This window comes from Indicator indicator, chromosome 22 (genome assembly GCF_027791375.1).
Source record: "Indicator indicator isolate 239-I01 chromosome 22, UM_Iind_1.1, whole genome shotgun sequence".
NCBI lineage: Eukaryota > Metazoa > Chordata > Aves > Piciformes > Indicatoridae > Indicator > Indicator indicator.
In genome coordinates, this window is record NC_072031.1 from 10,871,169 (window position 1) to 10,892,583 (window position 21,415).

The 21,415-nt window shown below is 43.6% G+C and overlaps 1 protein-coding gene across 1 annotated transcript; it reads left to right on the forward strand.

Annotated features, from left to right (window-relative positions):
• The first annotated feature begins 9,845 nt into the window (after positions 1–9,845).
• FOXL3 (forkhead box L3) lies at positions 9,846–11,714 on the forward strand. Its single transcript, XM_054391343.1, has 3 exons — positions 9,846–9,952; positions 10,736–10,904; positions 11,232–11,714. The coding sequence occupies exons 1-3, from the start codon at positions 9,846–9,848 to the stop codon at positions 11,712–11,714; spliced, it is 759 nt and encodes a 252-aa protein (XP_054247318.1).
• Positions 11,715–21,415: the final 9,701 nt, after the last annotated feature.

Sequence of the window (21,415 nt, forward strand, 5' to 3'; positions counted from 1 at the left end):
ATCCCTTGTCCTTCTGGCCACACTATTCCTGATCCAGGATGCCATTGGCTTTCCTGGCCACCTGGGCACACTGCTGGCTCATGTTCAGCCTACTATCAACCAGATGAACATGTAAGCAGTTGGATTTAAGAGCAGCTTTTGCATGGTAAGAGCACTGACTTTGCTCCCCTCTGATTTCTGAGAGCCTGTTTGTCAGCCTTGGCATGTGCAGCTAAATAGACAGCCCCCAAATCCTTGAAGTTTCATAAATTGCTGTTTGCCTAGACACTCACACCAGCAGTTAAATGCTTATAAGTCATCATCTATTATTTCCCCCAAAATGCTCTATCCAGATCTCAAGAATTAGGACCAATATTTCTGAAACCTGAAGTCCTGAGAAGTATTTGTAGGAATTGATGAACAGCTTGGAGAAGAAGGAAGCTACTAAAATAAAAAGAAACACCCTGACAAATACCCATTAACTGAGAGATATGTTTGTATATAAGCATCCCTTGGCTTACACATCTGGTCTGACATGCTACTGCAAAAATGGGTTAGGCAGAAAATACACAGAATTTGACTCTCAGATAAGGAAATCTTTAACTCTTAATCAAGTTGTGTGGTTTATTGAGAATTTACACACACACACACACACACACACACATATATATATATATATATATATACCTGAAAGCACACACACACATATATATATATATATATATATATACCTGAAAGCACCACACACCAAATGGAAGGGAAGAAGCTGAGCTCCCATTAAAAGAGTTTCCTAAAGGTTTGGCTTTGTTGACTCCAGCTGTCTAAAGGAAGGCAATGGCACACTGAGCAGAAGGAAAGTGAGAAACTTTTAGCACTCCAGACACTGTTAAATCCCAAAGGCATTTCAAACCGATCAAACCGAAACGCTGATGAAGAAAAGCGACTTAAGGTCACAACTTCATGAGAAGCAGCAGAAAGAAAGCTGGGTGATCTTTTCACATCTATTGTTTTTCTCACACTTACCCAGTTCGAACATAAAACAGGACTTCACAAATAGAGATGCAGCAAAGCTCCCAACCTTCCTAAAGACAGCAGGACCGAGGGCTAGCATCGCCCTACCAATATTTTCTCCTGAAACTACTAATGGTGAGAATGCACTTCAGGTGGCAGACATCAAAGCTGATTTCTCTTTAGACCTCTCACAAGATGAAAAGGATGGAAAAAGCAAGAAGGGATCTTACACCTCTTTAAGGAGCCATCAGCTGAAACCTCAAAATATTGCTGTTAGCTGGAAATTCTCTGTTGAGAGTTGCTTTCATGTGGTAGACAGCCAAATACTTGAAGGATGATAAATGATGAACTGTGAATGATTATTTTAATTCAGAGGAGGGGAAGAAGGCTTATGTCTGGCATTGAGGAAAATGAAATCAAAGTCCCTGACACATTAACCATCAAGTGTTTATCCTGGAATGAAGTTGAGTGCTTTAACTGGTATTATCAAAACATGATATTTAGTTTTCTTTTCTTTTTTTTTTTATGGAATGAAGAAAAACCTTGACAAGTGAACTTACAGGGAGAAATAATCCATCAAATCTGTGTGTTAGGAGGGATGGGTTATGTGGAAAAAGCAATCACAGTCGTAATGGGGAAATGCAATTACCACTTGGTAACTAAGAGGTAGGAAAGCTCTCACAAAGTGTGAGCCACTTTGAAAGATTGTAGAGAACTGAAATGTCATACAAGGTTTATGCAGCCGCAAGTGCAGTTTATTGAGAAGTTAAAAGGCATTCTGCCTCGAGGGAAATGGGTAGATGGAGAACCTGGAGAGAGGTAAACACCTCAGTTGCAAAGAGAGGTGCAGTCCCTGCCTACCATGTCCTTCTTCAGTAACAGCACTCCCTTAGAATCATGGAATTGTTAGGGGTGGAAGGGACCTCAAGGATCACAGAATCATAGAATCAGTCAGGGTTGGAAGGGACCACAAGGATCATCTAGTTCCAACCCCCCTGCCATGGGCAGGGACACCTCACACTAGAGCAGGTTGCCCAGAGACTTAGGGTCCAGTTTCCAGTTACTTTTCCTGACAGTTTGATCTGTGTTGTTCTGGAATCGTTCATGCAGCTCCCAGAAAACATCTGTGTGGGTGAGAGTTATGAGTAAGTGGACTGGAATGAATTACTACTTTTAAATTAAAATAGTATCAGCAAAACATAACACTGCTGCCTCTCCAACTCCCTTCTGCTCCCCAGGGTGCAGGATTTGTAAGGCTAAAGGTGCCAACAGGGTGCAGAGAGAGGCAGTGACCGACTGTCAGCTGCTCAGTCTCCCTCTGCCCCACAGCTTTGTGTTCTGGTTCCAGGCACACCACTGACCCTCACAAGATTGTCTAAGGGAGGAATCAGGAGTCAAGGGATTCTTGATACAAATGGCCCCTTGATTCAGATTCAGTTCAAATAGTCCCTGGTCTTTTCTCAGTGACCATCTGGTGGCTGGAAACACAGGCAACACAGAGAAGCTGTGCAGGTGCTCCAGCAGCTCAGAGCCCATCCTCTCCTCCAACAAGAAGATGGTGACCTGCACAGCCATGGGACCTTTGCACTTACAGGACCACGATTTCAGCCAGCCTGGGGAAAGTTTGCTTGCACCTCATGTTTGCTTGCCTTGTATTTGTCCATTTTGCAATATCAGGTAATAGAAAGTCCCCGGTTTGCTGTGTGCAAGGCATATCATAGAATCATAGAATGTCAGGCTTGGAAGAGACCACAAGGATCATCTAGTTCCAACCCCCCTGCCATATGGGAGCAACAGGTTTGAACTAGATCACATTTGCTGTACTATGGATCCATCAAGTGCTTGTGTGACCTGCCCCCCCTCAAAATATCTTAAACCAAGAAACGTGTGATAGAGAGCAGACAAAGCACCATAGACACTGGCCAGGCCCTCCAGCCCCTGAGCAGAATCATAGAGACATTAAGGTTAGAAAAGACCCCTGAGATCACCAAGTCCAACCATCAACCCACCACCACCATGCCCACTAAACCATGTCCTACAGTGCCATGTCTAGACATTTGTTGAACACCTCCAGGGGTGGTGACTTCACCACCTCCCTGGGCAGCCTGTTCCAGCTACCAAATTTCCAAATGTTGCAGTTTGTGAGCAGCTAACACGAGGGTGCTCTGCTCTGCCATTTGGCTTTACAGCAGTGGGAGAGACACATTGCATAGGGAGTGTTTGATAGACATCTCTGAGGCTTGTTGGTCCCACAACAGTAGACCTTGGGGTTGGCTGGGAATTATCTTCTTTGCTTCATCGTTGCTCTTCCACGCCTGGCTGACTGTTGTCCTTTCTCCTCTAGCATAATTATGATGGCTGAAAATAAATGTGTGGGACAACTGGTGCCAGTTGCCACAATTTAACAGCACATGGACATTTGTGTGAAAGTGTGAGCCAGGACGTTTGTGTTCATCCTCCTAATTCTCTCAACAAAATGGTTTTATAAATAATCAGGCCTTAATTGTGTGATCCCAGTTAATGCAGAGGGAGTTAATTAACATCTGGAACAAGTTTCCTGGCCCGAGTTATTAGCTGTGTCTGGTGCAGAATTCAAACAATGTATGAAGTGAGGCCTACAGCCAAATGATCTTGTGCATAGCTGAAATGAGAAATGACCAAAGATGGATGAGGTATGGCAGCTGTGCCAAGATAATGTCCGTGTGTGGTAAACAAGTGTAGAGCGAGGCATGATTGTTGTGCTGGTCTAAGAAGTGCACTGTGTGGCAAGGAATAGCCATCACCTCTCAGTTCATCTCCTCCTCAAACCCTCTGGCTCTTCCTACTTGTCTCCAAAAGCCTCAGGGATCAGTGATTCTGGAAACCTTCAGAGCATGGGGGAGGAACAATCCCACCAACATAAAGGACAGCTCTCTTGTGCAAATTTCCACATCCCTAGTGTGTTTTATCCCATCTGTCTGCAAAGTTAAAGAGGAGGATTTTAATTTTTTGCCAGTGAGGAGGAAAAGGATACCAAATCCCAAGCAGGCCAGCTCTGAAGGGGGATGTGTCCTTTTAATCACCAGCATCCCTCCGGCAGAGGTGCTGGGTAAATCAAGGACAGCATGCAAAATCCCTTTAGGTGAATTCAAATCATTCTGTTAATTCTTTGTAAACCTTTTGAAATCTCTTTCCATCACTTTTGGTTTTAAGGAGAAAAATGTAAAAAAGAGGACTGAATCATTTTGCTTCATACACATCTAAAAGTTTGAGACCTGGCCACGTTCTCCTTCCACTGCCTTTGAAGCCATGACCTCATGGGAGCAAAGGAGAAATAATATGCTGGAGTGATAATTTGTGTGATATTACTCATAGTCTATCCTCAAATGTCAGCGTGCAGAGGTCCTCCAGGACAATCAGTTCTCCCAGGAGCTGGTCTCACAGACCTGCAGGCTTTCTCCACAGCTCCTGGCTTCTCACCCTCCCAATGGCTTTGACTTCACTTGTTTGAGAGCATCTCATTAGAAAAGTCTTTCTTTTTCTCTAGAAAAGGTAGGCAATGTTAGAAAAAAGAGAACAGTCCATTGCATTGGAGAGTGGTGGAGCAGGGTAGCTGGTGAAAGTGCCATCTATGCTGTCAGTGGCCCAAAGGGAAATATAATCCCTCCTGGTGACAGTGTGGTCACAGGGCTTCACAAGATTCTTGGAAATCCTTCAGTTTGGCCAGCTGGAATTTCTGGAAATAAAATGAGTTTTGACCAATAGTCAAAAACCAGAAGTAGGTGGGAGAAATGTCTTTTCACCCTGAAAACCATCCTTTCTCTATTTTTCACTACCAAACATACTAAGTATGGCCAAGATTGGATTTTCACATATGCTTTGTGACTCTCCATCTCTAGCTAAGGCAGGGACAATATGTCTGAGCTAGTTATATGGTTGCTCACTTATTTACCACCTCTAACATGATGAATTGTTATTGAAGGTTTCTCATCCAAGTTCCTGGTTTGGGTAGAAACCTGTTCTGTGTTTTATGCATGAGTTTTACATGGCTGCAGCTAGAAGGCGTGCAGATGAGGAAAGCCTCTCCAAATAATCCCCTAGCTAGGAAACACAAACAATTCCCTCTGAGCTTCAGCAGAAAACCACAAATTGTGGGGCAAATTGTATTTCTGTGAAGTTCTACATATTAACACAAAAGAGAAGCAGAAGGGAAAACTATTCAACTAACAGCCAGGGGTGAAGCAGAGAGAAATTTAGGATGAAGTGCAGGTGGACAATGTGGCAAGATTCATTGCTTTCCTATAAATGAGAGTCACTGAGTTGAATGTCAGAAGATCCCTTATATGGTAGGGCATGAGCTGCCATCACAACCAAATACCCATCCAAGTCTGGGGAATTCTCCTTCTCCTTTTCTCATATCAAAGCAACCAAAAGTGTAAGCACCACTTTCATTTTCACATCCATTCCTCTGTTTGCCAGGGCAACAGATCTTGTACTTAAAAAAAAACTCTGTTTACTGATGGTATAGACTAACACTGAGTGATCCAAAGCATGCTGAAGGCCACCACTTGTTTCTGCTGATTTACACCATAAGAAGGCTGATTTAGATTGAATATAAGGAAGAAATACTTTACTGTGAGGGGGTGATGCTGGAACACGTTGCCCAGAAGTTGTGGATGTCCCATCACTGAAAATGTTCAAGGTTAATTTGGATCACAGTATCACAGTATATCAGAGTTTGGAAGGGACTTCAAAAGGTCCAACCCCCCTGCCAGAGCAGGATCACTTAGGGTAGTCTGCACAGGAATGCATCCAGGTGGGTTTGGAAAGTCTCCAGAGAAGGAGACTCCACAACCCTCCTGGGGAGCCTGTTCCAGTGCTCTGTCACCCTCACTGTAAAGAAGTTTCTCCTCATGTTGAGGTGAAATCTTCTGTGTTCTAGTTTGAACCCATTGGTCCTTGTCTTATCACTGTGAATCACCGAAAAGAGCCTGGCCCCCTCCTCCTGACACCCACCCCTCAGATATTTATAGACATTGATCAGATCCCCTCTCAGTCTTCTCTTCTCCAGACTAAACAGCCCCAGGGATCTCAGTCTCTCTTCATAGGGGAGATGCTCAAGTCCTCATGGATGGGGCTGTGAGCAACCTGATTTCGTGAAAGATCTTCCTGCACGAGGGGTTCTGGGTCAGATAATCTTTAAAAGGTCCCTTCCAACCCAAATAGTTCTCTGATAAATATAAAAGATGTGGGCTAAAGTCCTACACTGCAAACAGCTCTGACTCCCAAGGGGCAGTGAGAGAGCAGGAGAAGCCATGCTGCTGGGAAACAGTGGAGAACTGAGGTGTCAGCACAGCAAGTCCTGCACGCTGAGGCACTCTTCTTCCAAGGAGCTACAACCATCTGTAATTCAGCCTTGTTTGGATTTATGACCAGTCTGAATTTCATGGACAATTTTTCATAATCTGTGTCATAATTACAGAAATTACAAATAACTTGTTTAATATCAATGTTCAACAAAAAAAAAAAAAAAAAAAAAAAGGAAAGAAAAGGAGGTTGGGGGGGAGGGAGGAGAGGAAATCTTTCACAGCATTTTTATTGCCTATTTACAATCTGGAATCAAATGGTTTACAACTTTCTGGTCTGAAAATATACAACGTAAGAAAACACTAGCCTGGCAAAAATTATGCTTTTATGGTAATGACAAGGATGAGTTATGGTGAGCCTAGTTCAGCTATAAAGGCTGCACAGATGCTAGGAGAAAAGCTATTGCACAACATGTTTTGCCACCAGAAGCATGGCACCTGCTAGCTCCACCATGAGACACAGAGGAGCAAGTTAGCAGTGCTTTATTAATATTATTTTCAAGGATCATAATTGGACCATAAATATTCATTTGGGGATATTACATCAGTATACAGGCTTTAAACAACAACAACAAAATACCAAACCAAACCCAAACCAAACCAAACCAAACCCAACCCAAACCAAAACCAAACCAAACCTAAACCCAACCCAAACCAAACCCAACCCAAACCAAACCCAACCTAAACCCAACCAAACCAAACCTAAACCAAACCCAACCCAAACTAAACCAAACCAAACCAAACCAAACCAAACCAAACCAAACCAAACCAAACCCAAAACCAAACCAAACCAAACCAAACCAAACCAAATCAAACCAAACCAAAACAATCGAAAACAAATAAACAAACAAAAACCAAAACACAAAAAACCCCAACAACAACAGCAACAAAAAACCCCAAACCTTGAGAATTACTGAGCTGGTTTTGCATATCTGGCTTTCAGGAGCAAGTTTATGAGAGATAATGTATAATTTGTTTCTGATCTCACAGGACTCAGAAATGGTCTGCATTCTTCTTATGGTCTACATGAATTCACAGCAGGTGAATTTAGTGATATTTACAGAGCCAGAAACTAAATCTTCCAGCCCACTGCTGGCTATCAGGAAATAATATTTATCCACAGATTATGTGCTACACAAATGGCATTGACAGGACTTCCCTATGTATTTCACCAAGCTGCCCCTGCACCCACCCACGATCCCACTCCCTCCTGGGATGCTGCTCAAGGACACCAGCACTGGTTGTTATGACCCACCTCCATTGGCTGAACTTAGTCTCACAAACCAGCCACTGAGATGGAAATTAAAGTGTTGCTTTCCACTGAAATGGGTGAGAAATACAATGGCCATGAGCTCTGGCACAGAGGGTCGAGATAACCAGTAATGGATGCTAGGCATGGCAGAGCTGATTACACTCAACACAGCAAGAAAGCACAGGAATTGAGGTAAATAACATTACTAAATGTATGACATTAGCATCATTTCCCCTAATTCTTGTCACAAAAAACTTCACCCAACATACACTGTCAGTAAATATCCAAGGATTTTGGTCCAAGTTTATTTTCTGACTTTCTTAGCAAGTCAATTTCCATAAACAGAATATGAAGAACTGAGAAAAGGACACTAATAGGTGAGGCAAAATCAGTGTCAACTAACCCAGCTCTGCTTCTTGTAAATGGTTAGAAATCAGAAGCGAGACCCTTTGAATTACTAAACATTTCAGGGAGGTAAAACACCTCCAAAGAGAAGAACCACTGCTAAAAAAAATCAAAGTAGACATTTACTTGTCTACGGATTTTAGTCAGGGAATATCTCCCCAAATCTGTGGCCAGGCTTCTTCTTTGCTTGAAACCTTCCCATCCAGCTGGAGAGAGTCTGACTGAAGATCAGACGTTGCAGGTTTCATTCTCCACCGCAGAATCTGCTCTACCTTACTCAATATTAAAACCTTGGTAATGCCTTAAGGCAGCAGTAGCTGACCCTTTGAATTAAGCTCTTCTCTGCAGTGGATGCCTCATGAGTATGCCTATTGATGTATTTTTAAGTGGAGATAATTTTTTGGTTTGGGTATCTGCTCTGGCTTCACAGTCCCAAGAAAACAGCTCTTGTGTCTGTTTTTTCATGGCATGTGTTTCCCCCTACTCCCTGCTATAACATATTATTGCATTCCACAGAAAAAAAAAAATCCTTTCTCTATGTCCATCTTTGTCAAAACTGTAGGAGCCACTTCAGGATCACTTTGGAGGGTTCTTTATCACATGGATGAATTTTCTCCTAATGGTATCCTTTAACCCCAAAAGGGGTTTAGGGGAAGTACTTTGCATGAAAGAAGCTATACAAAACAGAAATTGCATTGCTAGTGGTTCTCCTTTTAGATTTCCATACAGGTAACTCCCTGCACACCAATTCACTTTCTCTTTTCCGATACCCATTTTCTCCTGGGGCTAGTTCCTGGGACAGAGCTGTCTTCAAATAATTTAATTATCATGTGGTTTACACCTTTTGAGTTCCCCCTGAAATAGTGCGTGCTGCCTTTGGTTTACATCACTTGTTGGAAAACACTCCAAAGCATTGAAAAAACTATTAAATTGTTACAGTATTGGATGCCAACACACAGGGCTATTAGTCTAATTCATCCTTCAGATCAAAGCCCACACAGGCAGCTCTCCTGCCTGCAGCTATTTTCCTTTTACTTTCCTGCTTGACAGTAGTCCCTCATATCCCTCTGTTCTACTTTCTTTGAACATACACATTTTCCTTTAGTCATGGAAATATAATTTATGGCTATTATACTGCATTATAGATTGCAGATCAGGACAAGCATGCATTACTGCCTGGAACGTCTGTTTATTGTCCGTGGGGTTTCTAAAAATAAATAAATAAGCAAGCCACCCTGCTTCACTGGGGAGAGCAAAATAGGAAAGGGGAGGACTCGGGGGGGCTGGGGCGAGCTGCACTCTCTTCTCAAAGTTTAATTTCCAAGTAGAGACCTTGAAGCATGATTTATTAACATCATACTGTTTGCTTTTGTCACATTGTGGATGTGGCAGGGGTTGGGGGCGGGGGGGGGGGGGGGGGGGGCAGAGAGCTGGCCCCACTCCAGCCCGGACCACCCAGCGAGCTGAGCAGAGCTACCGGCAGTGCACACCCCGGTTCAAAGGTTCACCCCCAATTCACCAGCTCCGTCCGTCACCAGCAGCCTGGCTCCAACACCCCGTCGGAGGGAACAGCAATAACAACAATAACACCCCCCTACCCCACCCTCCCCCCCCCCCCCCCCCCCCCAAATATAATATCCTAACAGACAGGCTGTCTGGGACGCGAGAATTGCAAAAGCAATCCCCACCCCATCACGGGGAGTGAGTGTGCACGGAGCAGAGCGAGTGTGAGGAGGGGGGAGAGAGGGAACGAGACAGACAGAGGGGAGGGAAGAAGGGAGGAGGGAGTCCAGGCTCTGAGAAACATCACTCCATCTCTCTCACTCCACAGGAGCTGAGCAAGGAGCAGGACCATGTTTGACAACACGCAGTACCCCTATAACTGCTTTAATTACGATGGGGATGATTATCCTACCTGTAGTTCTGATGAAGAGAAAAAATTCACCAGACCGGCATACAGGTAAGATGAAGTTTTTCCAAGTCCCCCCCATCTCTGGGGAGGTTTCTGAGCTCTGGGATGGTGGGATCACAGCTCCTGGGGAGCGCAGGACCTCTCCCCAGGTGTGTGCAGTGGCTCTGGTCCCAGCGCAGGCACAGCAGTGGGCAAATTTCCTCCCCTCTCTGTGTTCGAAGTGTTCAGGATTTGTTTCCTCCAGTGTGGGATCATAGCAACTCTGGCATGCTGTAGAGCCACCAGACCTCAGATGGTCTCCTCTGACCTCATGGGTTCCCCGGGAGAAGGGGAATTAACTGTTCATCATGCCAGTGGATGAAACAAATGCAGATAATCCCTGGTGTGGCGGGAAGACACATGGTGTAGATGTTCACAGGGGCACCTAAGGTCCTTTCCTCAAGCAGGCAAGGTCTCCAGTGACTGTGTCTCTGAGCCTGGTCTGTCTCACTGCAGCCTTCCAGCTCAGAGAAACTTTTCTGGTGGGGTTTGAGAAGTAGGTGATCTTTCTGCAATCCTCCTGTACCTAAGCAGTCTGTGCTGAGTTCCAGGGCAAACAGCCTGGCTGAGACTTATTTGCCTGGAATTAACACCAGTTTATTACCCCAGGGGTTCTCAGAGAAGAGGCAATGACCACACTCAGGACTTATCCCTCAGATGTCTTAGGTCAGGACACAGATCCACCAGGAAAACTTTTGGAAGCAGAATATAGGCACACACCTACCCATGTGGTCCTAAAAACCAAGTGTGTGAGTGAGGTGATGGTGTAACAGCAAGTTTTCCTTTTTTCAGCTACATTGCCTTAATTGCAATGGCCATCCAGCAAAGTCCTTCAAATAAAGTCACCCTCTCTGGCATTTATGACTTTATAATGAAGAAATTTCCTTACTACAGATCAAATCAAAGAGCCTGGCAGAACTCCATCCGACATAACTTATCACTTAACAGTTGTTTTGTAAAGGTAAGATCAGTAACTGTATATTTATATATACATTGTGCATGGCTGAAGGGAAAAAAAATAGATGTAGGAATAATCTCATCATTAGGAAAGGAGGGAAAGAAACAGCTGAGCTGCAAATCACTTAAAATCTCTCTGGGTTGTCAGTTGGAGATATAAATAGATAAAGATAACAAATGGAAGGGAGGGAGTTTGCATCCTGTTCGTAGAATAAAAGAGAATAGGCTTGTCATGTGTGTTTACACCATTCTTGAATGTAAATGGATGCAGATGTTAAGCAGCAGCATCTGTAACACATACAAATACTGAACTGCTTTTAAATAAATACAGGTTCCCAGAACAGAAGGGAATGAGAAGGGGAAAGGAAACTATTGGAGCTTTGCAACGGGATGCGAATCCATGCTGGATCTCTTTGAAAATGGGAATTACAGGAGAAGAAGAAGGAGGAGGAACATGAAAAGGGAACATAAGGAGCAGAGACCAAGCAGAGGGAAAAGTCCTTCATCCTCCAATATGTCTTCTATGGACTCTGCTTTAAGCAACATTTCCTCTTCCGAAAGTAAACATGAAAGAATTGAATCAGGCCCAAGACTACTGGAGGCTCGTGGGCTTGCTCCAAACAGCATGACTAACAGGCAGAGCCTAAGCAATTCCTCCTTAGCAAAATCGGATTCTGAAATTAAATTCAGCATTGATTACATCCTTTCTGCCCCCGACCCTCTGCCTGTCCTGAGATCTCAGTATCATATGCAAGAAAGTAAATATCATCTACTGGAGGCCCAGCAAATTAATCTCCAGTTCTGGACAATGTGATGTTATCTATCTGTGGTAGTTGCAGTGTGTTCAGCAGCCTCATGTCACTGAAAATCAGCCTCCTGCCTCCTCGTTTGCTTCCCAAGCAGTTCTCAGAAAGGGTTACTGATTCTCCAGCTGATCTCTGTCTGTACCCAAAGAACTTTGCTAAGATTAGAGCACAAACCACAGACACCAAGATCAGCTTTGGCTATGCTCAAATTCATGAAACCCTAACTTTGTTTTCTGAACTGTCGTGGACCTCCTTTAACACCACAAAGAATTTCCGTTCTCAAGCAAAATCTGACAGAAAAGAGACTCACTTATCACCCCTTGCTTTATTAAAGACAAAGTGAATTTGATTCCACTTTCACCAGTGGAAATTAGGATTAATTCCACTGAAGTATATAGGTCAGAACTTAAGCTGATCTAAAATGGTGTAATTCTGTCAATTTACACTGGCTGAGAATGTAAGGGGGGGAGGAGGGGAGCAACTTTGTTTTCTTAAAAGCAAACACAGAAAACCACTTTGTCTTCCTTTATTTCTTATTGCAACATCATGCTTCAGACTGTTGTGCAGCTTTAATTCATCACTCCTTATAAAATGTCATTGCTACTAGGTATGTAAAGTATATTTTTGTTGATATTCAGGGCAGAATTGTTTAAAGTGTTGAAGTGAAGTTGTATTCAAAATGATTTTGAGAAAGCTAATTGCACAGCTATTGAACTCTGGTTGACTTTGATGGGTAATGTGACAGAGGAATAGAGCCTTGATTAAAAAAAAAAAGAAAAAAGAAAGAAAAAGAAGCCTCTCCCCTTGTATTATCAGAAAGCTTCCTGAGATGCTGCAGGAAAGTCCTTGAACATCTTTCATTTAGCAAGTGTGAATGGAGACCCAGCTTTGCAAGAAGCTGCATCCAGTGTTAACCAAGGCCAGAATTCCACCTCCCTGCTTTGAGACAAATTGCATATTCCTATTAAACAGACTTTATTGATCCTTCTTGGAAGCAATTACCAAAGTGGTACTTGATATGATTCAGCATTTATAATTTACAGATGGCAATGTTAGATCAAGAGCTCCATTTCATCACCATTTACATGTGGTGGGGCATTGCAGAGCAGAACCTGATGGACAATGCTGAACCATAGCAAGCATTTAAGAAAATGCCTTTATACAACTTCTTCATAACTAATTGCTTCCCAACACTTAATGGCAGCATCAGTAAAGACTCCACAAAAATCTTGGTTTGGGCTTGGCTACAACAAGCTTCACCTAGCACAGATGATAGTAAAAATAAAGACAAGGATTGTGGTGGTTTGAAGCAATTACATACAGAGAGACAAAATTATCTTTGCACCATGAACTAAAGGTAAAGGAAGGTGTACAAGCTAAGCAAAAGTGTGCTAGAGATATGCTGGGGCATGACTTGAATTTTTATGCAGAAGCTTTGACATTTCAGTAAGTTATTTTACATTGTGTCTAATATATACTGTACATTTATACTATATATTCTTATATATTGTTATGGGGAGAAGGAGGAATATCGCTGCACTTACATGTTGTAAAAATGCATGATGTATGTTGTCATGATGCTGAAACTCCTGCCATATACTTAAAATTTACCATCAGTGGTATTTCACACTGATTGGTAATAAATGCTCTTTTTCCCCTTCTTTTTTCCTTTTTTTCTTTTCTTTTTTTTTTTTTGAAAACTATAAAACTTGCTATCTTTAGGCATTTCCATAGCATGCAAAAAGTCTTTGCTGCTGCTTCTTCTCCTTCAGAAAAGAGAAAATGGAAACTCATCTCAGTTACATCGCTGCATGTCTTCCAAACTCTGGAGGGGATGATTGTGACTAAGTTATGCCTTCAGATGGGAGCTTTCAATTCTCTGTGGATTGATGGTTATTTGGGGCAACTATCAGAAAGCAAAATTTGACTCATCAGACCTAACTGATCTCCTGTTTCCACTGATGTTAAAAAAAAGGAAGAAAACCTCTGGGATCACTGGGCAGATGGGTTCTCATTTGAGGAGGGCTGAGAATTTGCTCCTTTAGCATTTATGTTCAGTAGTAAATAGATGTGGGAAGAGCATGTCCTCACTTAATACTTCAATGTATGCATGCACTCACATGTGGGTTAGTATGTGTGCACCTCTAAGATCCTGCCTTCATTTATATACTCATGCTTTATGCAGATTTTTTTTTCTTGTTTTAAACATGTCAATGCTGCTGTTAGTTGCAGTGCACATTTGCAGTATATTTGAAATACATATTTATTATTTTTCCTGTGAAATGTGTAAATATGATTCTTACTATGTGTTCTTCCTGCTAGCAAGAGGTAACTCAATGACAGCAAACGTTCCTGCTAAGCATACACCTTACCCAGGTGAATACAGCAGGCTGCTGAGACCAGTGGAGTTCCAGTTATGGCTGCTAAGCAATATAGGCAAAATGCATTAGGAAAGGCAGAAATAGACCCAGCAGAGATCCAACCCCATTTTCAGTGAGGTGAATTAATATTCACAAATAGCCACGTCCTTTGCTCACAGTAAAGTGCCTGCTAGGAGAGGCTGTCAGACTTGAGTTTCCCTCACATATATAATCAGAGGAATTTGTGTACAAACGGGTGTTAACATTTGTTTTGCAAAGGATATCAATCATATTTCCAAAAAAAAAAGGAAGGAAGGTAAAAAAAAAAAGAAAAAAAAGAAAAGAAGAAGAAAAAAAAAAGAAAAACAAAAAAAAGGGAAGGGACATATTTCAATTGACTCAGTATATTATATTCTGACGACTCCAGCAAGGTTTCCAGCACTTAAAGTGAATGGCATTTAATATAGAACAACATAACAGGGGTGAGGGCTAGACGTGACCTTATTCAAATGTCGTCGCCATTACAAAGCCATTCCCAATGTAATTATAATTAAATACTTTATGCCTTTCTTGCAAATCCTCTGATCGATCATTGATATTAACATTAATATTGTATTACCCCCGAGCAAATGTCTCCCACACAAGTGTTATGGATCACCAGGTTTCCATTAACAAAGTTGTGAGCCATTGCCGTGTGCTGGTCGTGGATAAATTTACGTAAATTACCTCTGCTCAGGGAAAGGGGGGAAAAAGTCAAGGGTTTTTTTGGTTGGGTTTTTTTTTTTGTTGCTTTTTATCCCTGCACTCTGAGTGTAGAACTATTTCTTCAGCTCTGCTGCCAGCCACCTGCACCAAGCCATAAGGAAATGAAAAAGAAAAATCTCACAGGAGCATCCTTTGTCGCCCTGTGTTGAAGCAATGTTCTCCAGACGTAGCTGGTTTGGTACCCAGGTCAGAAGCTGAGTTGAAGCCAGGCCTGAGGCTAGGGCAGGGTAGGGTCTGAACCCCACTGAGGCTATCACCAGGCTCCTTAGGCTGTACACAGCAGGCAAAGTGAGGAAAGGTATTGGTGAATGGCTCAACACCTCATCTCAACAGCACATCCTGGCCACAAAGAGAGACCCAGAATGTGCCATGGGTTTCCTAACCCCAAAAGAGGTGCTTTCCTTTGACAGGGTTCCCACTGCCTGTCCTAAGCCTAGGATGAGGAAGGAGGCAGGCACGGAAGAGCAGCTCCTCCCTGCCAACCTGGTGGGCAAGGCAGGGGAAGAACAAGCCTTTTGTCCTCTCCTTTCAGGATCATAAATACCTTTGCAAAGGAAAGATGAAAGGTTTCTTTCTGGGGAGAAGCTGGGCCTGGCCTCGCCAGGGGACCCTGGGGTGCTTTGTTTGTTTTTCTTTTTGAAAGGAAGGCTTCAGATGATAACACAAAGATTTTGATGGAGCTGAGCCAGGTTATCCTGCAATGATTCGACTTCTAATGATTTAATTTCTTAGGGTTTTGTCACTGGTGTCACAGAAGTGGTTTTTGAACAGCAAGATGATGTGCTCACCTCAGAATGAAATTCAAAGTACTTGGGCAAGGATGCAGCAGTTCTATTTCCCATCACCAGTGAAGAGAGGCCAGTGGTTGACCTTACCTATGGGAACCTTCACCTCAGCAGAACCTCCTCCTCATTATGGGAGTGCTAATGCAAATTAGAATAGCTGAAAACAAACCTTTTCTTTGTCAGTAAAGCCAAGCTTCCCTGTTTTTCTGCCAATCTGATAAATCTTATTAGTTGAGACCCATTAACTCCCCATATAAACAGAAGCTGTGTTCAAGGAACATTTGAAGGTCAAACCACACCAAAGAGCTGGCTCTCCTCATGCCATTGCTTTGTTGTGCTCCATCTTGTTGCTGGGGTGACACAACCTTTCTCAACTGCACAGCAGTTTGGTCCTCAGCTACCTTGCAGAGCAGTCTGCACACTCCTCTGAAGCTGAGTGGGGATTTTTCCATCATCTTCTGGCCATGAAGGGTTTTCTTTTGGGTTGTGAATGCCTGTTCAGGCCCAAATCTTGTGTGTCCTTTCCCCTCTCTGGTGACAGAGTGGACACACTCAGAAAGGAAAGGGTTTGAAGGGACAAGCCTTGAGGAAAAAGCTCTGCTACACATCTTCCAGTAGTAGAGAGCTGGTTGGGATCTTGAAAATGATACAGTGCAAGGGCCCTGGGGTTGTGTATCAAGCCCCTGTACTGTAAATTGGGGGCAGCATCTCCCCTGTGCTCCATCACACTCAAGGTCAGGCAAAAGAGAGAACCTAGCCCACACACTCCTAGGTAAACAGGGCTTTAATCTTCAGCACTTCAGATCCCAAACCCAGCACATGGAAATCCTGTGCTGCTCGTTCCCTTTGGCCTCCCCATTCTGGCTGCTTTGGGCCATGTTCTCCTCCCTGCTGCAAGGGTGTAAATCCTTCCACATCCATTAACTTTGGTCCAGCTACTTTTGGCATTTAAATAACACGTGTGAAACTGAACTTTTCACATGATACCAAAACTCTCTATCCCACTGTCTGCCAAACTGGGCCAGCAGCTCAACTCCTAGATAGTATTCTCAGAGCAACAAATGGTCCTGCCTTTTTACTTTGCCCCAGCATCCAGCTTCTAATTGCTTTCTCGTGAACATGGGTACCATATGCACTGCAACGCACAAAGAACCTAGTTCAGACCCTCTGTTTTCCTGGGAATGTCTTTCTTATTGCACATAGGGTCATTAAATTAAAGAATAGGGTAGGTCCAAGTCCTATGGAACTTGCACTGCAATTTTTTTTACCCAGAGAGCTAACATAAAATAACAAAGTAAGTTGTGCTCCCTCCCACCCTAGCTACCACGGTTGGAGGCAAATCCAGCTGTGAGAATTTCGCCTGAGAAAGAACTGCCGGATTTCTCCCACTGTGAAATCCAGCTGTTAATTCAAACAGAAGGGATGGACCTGACCAGATAGGCCAACTGGCTTGGTTCCATCCTGAAGTCCATTGTGTTCCACGAGTTCCTAAATTTATGGTTGTGAAGGTCTTCCAAGCCCTGTAACGAAGTACGGCATGCAGTGTTTTTGTTATGGAATATATGCTTCAAAGGAAAAACAAGGTCTGAATTTATCTTGCAAATGAAGATCCTGGATTCTCTCAGGATAAACAGGCTAAATTAGGAATCAAAACATACTATGTTTCTCACCAGACTATGAAACTTGCAGAGGACCATCAGGGATGAAAACTAGAAGTTGCAAACAAGCCCAACTGCCTTTCTTCTTGTCCTGAGTGTTTCTCTGTGTGCTCATTGTCACTTCATAGCAGGGGTTGGCAGTGCACAGCCACAGGGACAACCTTTCATCTTTTGGGGGTTTCTTGTTGTGCTGAGTATTGCTGAAACATCTTAGCACATCAGAACTGAGCTGCCAGTCTCCCTCATTAGCATTTACATCGGGCACAGAACTACCTTGTCTTGGCTCTGAGCAGGTTGGAAGCAAGATCCTGAAATCTCTTTGACTTGTCAGCCTGTATGGTGAAGCTCAGTGCATCTTGCTCATTGCTATGGCTCCACAAGTAACTGTTCTGCACAAAGTTTCTCCCTCTTAGGTCTTTCTTGAAGACATGATGAAGATTGAATAGGCTTGGAAGTTTTCTTAAATTTTTTTGTAGTGATATCAGGGGGTCTAATTAAAAAGATTAGCCTTCCTGAAATTTGCACAGCTACAAGAATGCTGCTGTTAGCCTCAGTTATTAAAACTTCTGTCAGTACCAGCACTTGGCCTTACAGCCCCATCTATGTGAATCTAACTGTCCCCCTGAAGCTGCAGTTTCCACAGCTGCTAATGGTAAAACACTGTCATGGTTTCCTTTGTCCAGGAAAATAATTAGGATAGAATCAACTTTCCTCTTGAGCCCAAAAGCTCTGCTGACCATTAGCCATCTGTCCCAAGCAAGATCTGCTCTAGCTGAAAATCCTTTTTGAGTTTTCATGCCACAGATATTCATTCCTACAACAAAATCACTCCCTGTCTTCCCCTCTTCGTCTCGAGGCGTTACGCTGTCCTCATATGGACTGCAACAAGTACCCTCTGCTGCCATCCCTCTCCTTCCAGCACAACCTGTCTGAGACTGGGAAAAAGAAGCAGGACTTCCCATAAAAGTGAATATAGGAAATAACAGGTGCAATGAGCTGTGTTTTGTGATTAATCTGTCTCAAGCTTTTCCGAGGCTGAGGGCTATATGAGCAATTAGCAAGCCCTGGGAGGCATTTCAGTGCTAATCAGCCCACAACATTGTTCTGCACTGGAGTATCTGGAACTGGCTCCATGGACTGAATCCCAGCTCTCATGAAATGAATGGCAGTTTTGCAATTGGGTTCAAGGGACCAAAACTTTATCTTCTGTTGCCAGGACTAGAGATTAATCAGATTAAAGACCATGTGGACTGCAGAGAAAAATTAAATACCTTCTAGCAGTTACTTAGTGTCTTCTCAAGACAAAATAGCAGCTTGTTTCCACAGGTTTCTTTGACTCTGTCTTTGAGCCAGACAAAATACTTCCTGACTACAATGGCAAATGTGTCCAAACAGGGAAGAAGCTCCCCAAAGCCCAGGGGCTGAACACAGCAGAAACAGATGTTGGCATCTGGGGTGAGATTCCTGGTGCAAAAATGGGGCTGGTGTACACACTCAAGCAAACAAGTTACACTAAGCTAAAACCCAGACTCGGGGATCTCAAATTTTCTTTCAATAGAAAAGCTGTCCCAAGATCTGCTCCAGTCTGGCAAAGGGATGACACTGTGCTACTTTCTATTTTGTTTTACTGTTGTTGAAATTCCAGGAAAACAAATATTTTCAAGATGATACATTGTGTGTCCCTAATAAATACCAAGGGCAGTTACTATAAACTATGGACACATGGTTTGCTTTGTTGTTCTAAGTAGCCATTTCCTTTTAACAAAATGAAAAGCTAGTTATTCTGTGATGCTGCAGATTATAAATTAGCAGCTCTCATATGGTTTTGTGCAATTGTTTCTTGAAGAGCTTTAGGCTACTTCAGACACACACACACACAAAAATTCAAATAAAATGTGAATTCATTGAACTGTAACTTGTGGTATTAGATTTATAATAAACAAAGGTAGGTCACACAATCATGTCATGGAAAACAACATTTTAAAATTCAAGCAGCAACATTTTAATCTGGTTTGGGTTCTGATGATGAAGTCAAAAAGAGGCTTGGCTGTCTTCTTCCCAGTGCATGAAACTGAAACCAGCCTTCACCAGATGGAAAGCACACAGCCAGGAGTGCACTTCCAAACAGGTTTGCTAAGGTGGGAGAAGAGGAGACAGATTTCTTGTAAGCCACAGAGGAAATGACTCAAAGGCAGAAGCAGCCTGGCCCTGCATCAAACTGGGATGGAAAGGTCAGGCAAAGAGAGGAGGGAAGCCCAATTCAGCCCTTCTTCCAATGTTTCCTCACTGCTGGTCCTCCACTGGGGAGCAGCTGAGGAAGAGCTGAAACCAGGGATGACTCCAATGGGAAGGTAAGCAGCCCCCCAGGGCAGCAGACTCCTCAGGAAAACTGCCCAATTTCCAACCTCAGCTACATGAAGCAAAGGCTGATGTCAAGGTATCTCTGTCCTCTGCCAACAGAGAGAACCTAATCATCTGGGATGGGAAATGCCTGTTTTCCACAGTCATGTTCTCCTCTGTTGTTTTACAAAGATGCCTATGATGATCGACACAATCACAGAATCACAGAATCAACCAGGATCGAAAAGACCTCAGAGATCATCAAGTCCAACCTATCACCTAACGCCACCTGACAACTAAACCATGGCTCCAAGTGCCACATCCAATCTTTTTTTGAACAACTCCAGGGACAGTGACTCCACCACCTCCCTGGGCAGCACATTCCACTGGCAGATCACTCTTGCTGTGAAGAGCTTTCTCCTCACCTCAAGCCTCAACTTCCCCTGGTGCAGATTGAGACTGTGTCCTCTTGTTCTGGTGCTGGTTACCTGGGAGAAGAGACCAACCCCCACCTGGCTACAGCCTCCCTTCAGGTAGTTGTAGACAGCAATGAGGTCACCCCTGAGCCTCCTCTTCTCCAGGCTAAACACCCCCAGCTGCCTCAACCTCTCCTCACAGAGCTTGTGCTTGAGACCTTTCACCAGCCTCGTTGCCCTTCTTTGCCACTCATGACATGTATACCCCAAAGACCATCCCTTGGCCTGCTCTCACTTGATTTCTCTTCCAGGAATGGATGGAAGGGACAAGCCACATGAACTGCTCCTAGGCAATTCCCACTCCCAGAATACTCCGTCCTGTGTCTCTTCCCATCAGATGTCAGCACAGGGGACAGAGGGCTCCTGGAGAAGACATATGAGGAGCAGACCACCTCATCTCTGAGGAGGACCACCTAATCCATGCATGGGTCTGAGCTCCTTGGTAGCACACTTTGCATGAAGGATCTTCTCCTCACGAAGCAATTGCTGCCCACATACTGTGCGGTTCATGCATTGTCCCTGACCATGATGGGGACAGGCAGTGGAGCTGGGTTGTGGGTGCCACCAGCATGTCCATTGACACTCACTGAAAGAGGAGGTTCTGTGATGAAGTGGTCTCAGTTGAAACACTCCTTGTGTGACGGATGTTTATTTGAAAGGAGGCTCAGTTCTTCTTTTAGTGGATGCTTTTTAAGACAAAATGAATGACCGTGGCAGGTCTGTGCTGTACTACCATAAAGCTGCACCTTGACACTTAACATCAAACATACATCACACCAGACATACATCACACCAGACATACATCACACCAGACATACATTTCAGAGAGAATATATTAATAGACCTTTTTCTTTGCTCCTAAGCCTGGCTGAATCTGAATCATTTATACCATGACAACAACAGAAGCAAAGACTACACCTGAGCTGCCAACCCAACTGCAAGGAATATTCTTACTAGCAAGTGAGTGTAGTGGGCTCTACAGGCATGTGGGCACGTTGTGCATCACATATTTCAGCTGAGGCAGCTGGGGTTGTTTAGCCTGGAGAAGAGGAGGCTCAGGGGAGACCTTATTGCTCTCTACAACAGCCTGAAAGGAGGTTGTAGCCAGGAGGGGGTTGGTCTCTTCTCCCAGGACACCAGTGACAGAACAAGAGGACACAGTCTCAAGCTGCACCAGAGGAGGTTTAGGCTGAATGTTAGGAAGAAATTCTTCACAGAAAGAGAGATTGGCCATTGGAATGTGCTGCCCAGGGAGGTGGTGGAGTCACTGTCCCTGGAGTTGTTCATAAAAAGATTGGATGTGGCATTTGGATCCATTGTTTAGT

Excerpts from the sequence above, each read along its gene's own strand:
- FOXL3 (XM_054391343.1), top strand. The coding sequence starts at position 9,846 with ATGTTTGACAACACGCAGTACCCCTATAACTGCTTTAATTACGATGGG. Across the intron at positions 9,953-10,735 it reads TTCACCAGACCGGCATACAG|CTACATTGCCTTAATTGCAA; the intron begins GTAAGATGAAGT and ends TCCTTTTTTCAG. Across the intron at positions 10,905-11,231 it reads TTAACAGTTGTTTTGTAAAG|GTTCCCAGAACAGAAGGGAA; the intron begins GTAAGATCAGTA and ends AAATAAATACAG.